The sequence below is a fragment of the Olea europaea genome, chromosome 17, assembly GCF_002742605.1.
Source record: "Olea europaea var. sylvestris chromosome 17, O_europaea_v1, whole genome shotgun sequence".
Lineage (NCBI taxonomy): Eukaryota > Viridiplantae > Streptophyta > Magnoliopsida > Lamiales > Oleaceae > Olea > Olea europaea.
This window is the reverse complement of record NC_036253.1, coordinates 18637233-18643266: the sequence shown is the minus strand read 5'-3', so window position 1 is coordinate 18643266 and position 6034 is coordinate 18637233. Positions and strand designations below refer to the sequence as shown.

General features: G+C 35.2%; 1 protein-coding gene across 4 annotated transcripts in view; it reads right to left on the bottom strand.

The window, feature by feature from the left end:
* Positions 1-1280: 1280 nt before the first annotated feature.
* Positions 1281-6034, bottom strand: part of LOC111365331 (putative late blight resistance protein homolog R1B-14) — a 7176-nt gene continuing 2422 nt past the window's right edge. For 3 of the 4 annotated variants that reach the window (XM_022985793.1, XM_022985794.1, XM_022985792.1), the window contains 4 exons: positions 5798-5816; positions 2825-4994; positions 1591-2670; positions 1281-1472 (listed from right to left, as the gene is read on the bottom strand). In XM_022985793.1, the coding sequence (XP_022841561.1) occupies positions 1866-2670; positions 2825-4994; positions 5798-5807 (2985 nt within the window). In that variant the 5' untranslated portion in view covers positions 5808-5816 and the 3' untranslated portion in view covers positions 1281-1472; positions 1591-1865. The remainder of the gene's footprint in view (positions 1473-1590; positions 2671-2824; positions 4995-5797; positions 5817-6034) is intronic. The other variant, XM_022985795.1, reaches the window with a different exon arrangement.

Sequence of the window (6034 nt, the reverse complement as noted above, 5' to 3'; positions counted from 1 at the left end):
AGAGAAAAATCAACTTATTTTTCCAATTACAATCAGTTGATTCAATATATCTAATACATCATCATATAAATGATCACTTTAGTTCGTAGACAATTTCTATAATGTTGTTAGGGGAAAAAAAAACCCTAATCTAAGAATATGATGGTAAATTACACGTAAAAGTATATTATGGAAAGTTGAGGAAAATTTCAAGTAATCATAATTTGCTTAGTGAACCTTGTAAATTAATTCAGAATGTAGTAATGTACTGAAAAAAACGTGATGAATAAAGCATACTCACGTAAAAATATAATATGTCAAGGTTTGATATTGAAATTAAATAGAATATTATTTTTCAAGGACAATAACAAGGAATAATTAATTAAACCTTGTAACGATAAAATTTAAGACACTACATTAATTTCATTGCTTGGTTGTGATGATGTTAAGGTAACTTTTTAATTAAGATGATGATTTAGTCGATAAAAGCTTAGCTACCCCTGTTGAATGCGTTGGTTATATAATCCTAAACATATTAAATTTAATAACTAATGTGTGAATTTTTTGACTTGGACTCCATGCAACCTAGCCCTGTTTGGTACTCATTAAATTACATTCCATTTTTCTCTTTTCTCTTTTCTATTTTCAACTATACAATCTTCTATAAAATAATATTACACGTAAATAAATAAAAAAATCTGTCTTTTTCAACCATTCATTTTTTAAAAAAACCACTATTCCTCCCATTTTCATTTCCAAAAAAAGGGGGTCAAACGGGGACAATTATGTTTTGGTGTGTATTGGGCTTTCTATATGACCTCAAGAATAGAATATTTGGTCGTTTGCTACGATTAACTTTACCATATTCTAAGAATTGTAAAAATATTTGTTAGCGTGATTTGAAATGAAGGGAAAAATATTTCGTCTTTCACATTATGAAGGGCAAAGAAGTCTTTTATGCACTCCTAATATAATTTTTTGGAAAGAAACCATAGTTAGAGACAAGATATTCTAATTTAATTAAATTGAAGATTAATGATAAGAATGCAGTGAAAAAAGTTAGGAACATTAATACGACAATGAGCAAATGTTGGAGACTTTAATTGCAACTAAAATGTGAAGCACCAAGCGAAAACTATGATGTAAGTGCAATACTCTAAATGATATCTGTTAAGAACCTCGTTGCAACAAAAATTAAACGTGGGGATTTTAATGCAAAAAGAATAGAACGAGGCTCCTTTTGCAAATAAGGGGATAGGATAGAGACTAAATTTACGATTTTTCCTCTTATAAGACGTATATTTGAACTAAAATAAACTCATGCGCTTAATAAACAAACAAATTCAGGTCCTTGCACAGAACGAGTCTCCGATTTCATTTGAAACCAAAAATAGAGTACAATGTATTTCACCAATTATTAAAACTTTCACAATTTTGGTTAGTTGATTTTACCCACCACAAACAAGTTCCAGCATCATTTCAGCTTCACAAGTCTGCAAGGAAAAAAATATTAATAATAATAAATAAATAATTGTTCGAAATCAACGAGTAAATTAATAATGAATTCTTAGATGTAGCTGCAAAAACTGATGCTGTACTTGCCAACCTTACCATAAGAGCCAGAGCTGGAGACAATGACTTCGAAGGCGTCATTCCCCAAGCCTAGAGTTTCGACGTTGACTTGAAAAGCAGAGCGTTCAACGGATTTTGTGCAGCCAAGTACCTCAATCTTCTGTAGAGTTGAAATTTTCCCAAAACTGGAAGGAATCTGAAAATGTTGGCAGCTTCGCAATACTAGTCTTTCAAGCGAGGGGAAAGGAGTATAATAGGCATTCCAATGTTCGATCTGTACCGCGTCCAGTTCCAAGTATTTGAGTCGTATGAATTCACCTTCGTTTATGTCCCCACCGTTTTCCCTGAATTGTATCATCTCGTAACTTGAGAACCTCAAGGCGGGGTAACTTCCCAATTATCTCCATATGCATCCGAGATAAATCGAAGTTACAGAGAGTTAGCTTTCTAAGACTCGAGGGTAAACTGATCAATCCGGGAGTAATGCCATCTGACTCATAACTCGATCGGAATGATATATTAAGGTATTCAAGCTGACTAAGGTAGTGTAAGGCAGGATAGCGATAGCGGTTCTTTGATGAATCCCAAAACACTGTATATTTGCATTTCAGCATGCGAAGACGGGGAAAAGATCTCAGGATTTTCTCGTCATTTTCGTCATAAATGAAAATAAAAGAAAGATTTTGTAGGGTTTTCATTTGGAAGCTCTCATCATGAGTTGCTTGACGCCAAGATTCACTGAATTGTGCACCACCACTGAAATGCACACATCTCGACTTCACCATATTTAAAAGGATAACTGGGATTTCCACTACTTCTTTGTTATCCACCAAAAGAAATTCTAGGTTCTTGAATATCTCTACTGATGATGGAATAGATGAAACTGCCAAGAACCTTAAGGAAGCCAACACTTCACTTCCTGACAGATTATACAATCTCAAATCTGTGCTTGACAAGTCCAATACCTTAAGATGTTTCAAGCTGGAAAAGATGAATGCGGATGGATCAGGTAAATACCCCAACAAAGAGCGAATATGTAGGCCGAAAGGTCTTGAGAAAGAAGGAATTGAGTGAGAGTGAATGCTTAGGCAGTGGTGTTGCTCATATATTGATAATCGACTGAAGAACCTCAATGTACCATATCAGCAACAGCAGCAACGTTTGACATGATCACCACATTCGTCAGCAGCATTAGCAGGGTAAAATAGAAACATTGACAAAAAGCTAGAGAAAAATAGGGTTATCTTTTTAGAGAGAGAGAGAGAGAGCTTACTCTGTGATCGCCTTCACGAAGTTATCTTTATCGGCCAGTCTCGAGCACATGTCATGCATTACACCATGGATAGTACATGATTTCATTCCACCGTCAGATTTTCTTTTAGCAAGTAGCAACAAGTTTCTATTACTTAGATCCATTAAATATTCCTGTGCCACATCCTCTGAGCTCTTATCTTCCACTTTCCCTATAAATCCTTCAGCATGCCATAACATTTTCAACTTCCGTACTGGGATTTCCCTTCCTTTCTCAAATACTCCAAAGTAAAGAAAACATGGTTTCAAGTACAATGGTAAATCATTATAACTCTCTTCTAGCACACTCATGTACTCATTTGTCTCTTTAGAGATGTATGAAGTTATATTTTCAGCAACTTCCATCCATAAAGATCTTTTCTTCTCCAAATTCTTAAGTACCGAAGCTATCATAACAACTGTAATTGGTAATCCACCACAATTTCTTGCAATTTTCTTTACGACATCTACCAACTCTGGAGGGCAGCGTTCTTTGTTGAACACCTTCCCCAGCAATAAATTCCAACTTTCATCCTCCCGCAGGAGACGAAGAGAGAAGTTGCAGCGATAATTTGAAGAGGCAACATTCATGTTTCGACTGGTGATCAATATTTTGCTTCCATTGCGGTCATCAGGAAAGCATCTTTTTATATCATCCCATGCGTTTACATTCCATATATCGTCCATGATGATGATGTATCTCTTCCCCTTTAAATATTGGAAGATCAGTTCGGTCAACATTTCATCTTCCATATTCAGAAATTGGTCTTTGTTATCGGTGTCTATTGACATCAAAATGTCAATTAAAATATTTCTCCTCTGGTAAGTTCGAGAGACAACACACCAGATCCTCCTGTGAAAATGATTAATAATCATTGGATTGTTATATAACCTATTTGCTAATGTTGTCTTGCCAAGTCCAGGCATGCCAATAATGGAAATAGCTAGTAGTTCAGGTCCTTCAAGGAGTATTTTTATAATTTTCATTTCCGCATCCATAAAGTGATATAGATGACTTTCTCCAATTTGAACCCCTTGAACTAGCAATGGTCCATGTTTCCTTGGATAATCTTCACCCTTTAGCTTTCCAGAATCATATTCTGCAACCTTTAGCTTTCCAGAATCATTCTTCTTCAGTTTTTGGAGTTGCATCATCATAGGTATAATCTTCTCAGTGACTTGAAGAATCCTGAGGGTGATGTATGACTGAGGAGCAAATGAGTGGATGATGTATTCAACTTCAAATGCTACGTTAATAAGTTGCATAGAGTATTCTTCACATTCCGGATGGATTGCAAGTTCTTTTACGCTATTCTTCAAATTCGTCAAGTTCTGATGGATTGTTCTAATTTGATCCTTCACATCAGCAATCCTGTCATCATTGTTGATTCTATCCTCTATATAATCAAGGATAGAATCAACAGAAGAGAGGGAAACCACTGCAATCTTTGGAGTCATACGGCTTGACCATATATGAGCCACTGTGAAACAGTGCGTAGTGATGCTTTCTTTCACAAGCTCCACATTTCTCAACAAATCAGAAAGAGAGTTATTCATTTCACCTATAGAAATACGATCTTTGTTGAGAAAGAATGAATATAAGAAGCTTCCCACGTCATTGGCCACAGCTTCAATATCTTTCAATACATTCTTGGTTGTCTCAAGCTCAGTGAGCTGAGATGGTGTATCCCCAAGAAAGGTGATAAGAAATTTCAGCTCCATCTTTAGAGTTTGAATGAATTTTTCGACCTTTCCATGAATGAAATATGGCCGACGATGAAGTATTTCTTCTAAGAGTTCAAGGAGAAGGTCAACAAAGGCCGCAACAACCTCATTGGGATTTGCAGTACTCTTAAAATTTGGGACTTCGAAGAACACTTTAAGCTGTGTTATAAAATTCCAGAACATGGTGGAAAATTTTCTGTCTTCTTCACTATGACGGCTGTAAATCCAACAAAGCTTCGCTGAATCTTCAAGGCTCTTCAATAAAATAATTATTTCATCATCTTCAGAACACAACTTTATTATAAAGTGAGTGACAATTAGAACGAGTTGTCCCTGGCCATCAAACATCTCGAGCCTTTTGCACTTGGATTGATATTTAAGAAGTTGCTTCAGATTGGAGGTTGAAGGAGCCATTTCACGTCGTCTCTCTGTCATTTGAATGGATAAATATTAACTCTAATGTGAGATAGGTAGTGTTGGGTTGAAGTTTTAGCAATATTATTGATGGCTTGTTTGACAAATTTTTTTTTTTTTAATTTATCGACTTTTTCATTAATCAAATTTTAATTTTAACCACACGTTTCGTAAAATTTGTAACTTTTATCAACTTTTAAATTATACCTTACTTGCACATTAATTGGAATGTAGAAGGTTGACTCTAACTAGAAGTGGAATAGGTCTAATACTTCAAATAGGTGAAGGTCCCTACAATATTAATGGTTTGAACATTACCATTTAGAAAACATTTGTTCCATATAAAATTGGAAGCCCCCAAAATCTCAACGTTTGACATAGTATCTAATAATAATTAACAAAATGGATATTCAAGAAGTTGCTTCAGATTGGATGATCCAACCTTGCGCATTTTATTTAGTCTAGGAATAAATCAATTTTGTGAAGAGTATTCCCATGTTAGGCTACTTTGAAAAGTTACTTATAAGTTTATTTTCGGTTCAAGTAAAGTCAAATTTTAATTTTAACAGACATTCATAAATACTGCTCAGTTATTATACACATCATGGACTTAATACCTTTCATCCTAAAAATTTCCTATTAAAATAAAATTTTATTAAAAAAAAAAATTAAATGTGAACAGATTCTGTGGGTTTTAAAACATAGGCTTATCCTAATAAGCTTCCAATTTAATTTTGAGAGTAAACAAAAAATTTCAAACACAAACATATAATCAACCAAAAGTTTACTCGATGGATGAATGATTAAGGAGAGATACCTTTTTCCATATTAAAAACGGTTGGATATTGGTTAAATAAATCGAGAATTGAAAATCGATTAAAGTGACTTCGTATCGACTTCGGTCAAATACTCAAAAGCTCGACTCAATCCGTTTAGGCAAAATTGTTTGCCACTTCGCCGCTGCGGGGCACACAAACGAGGATCGACTTGCCTGGTCAGGTCGCGGGGGGTCGAGGGGGCAGCGCGCCCCGTGGGGGCTCGGGGGCAACGCCCC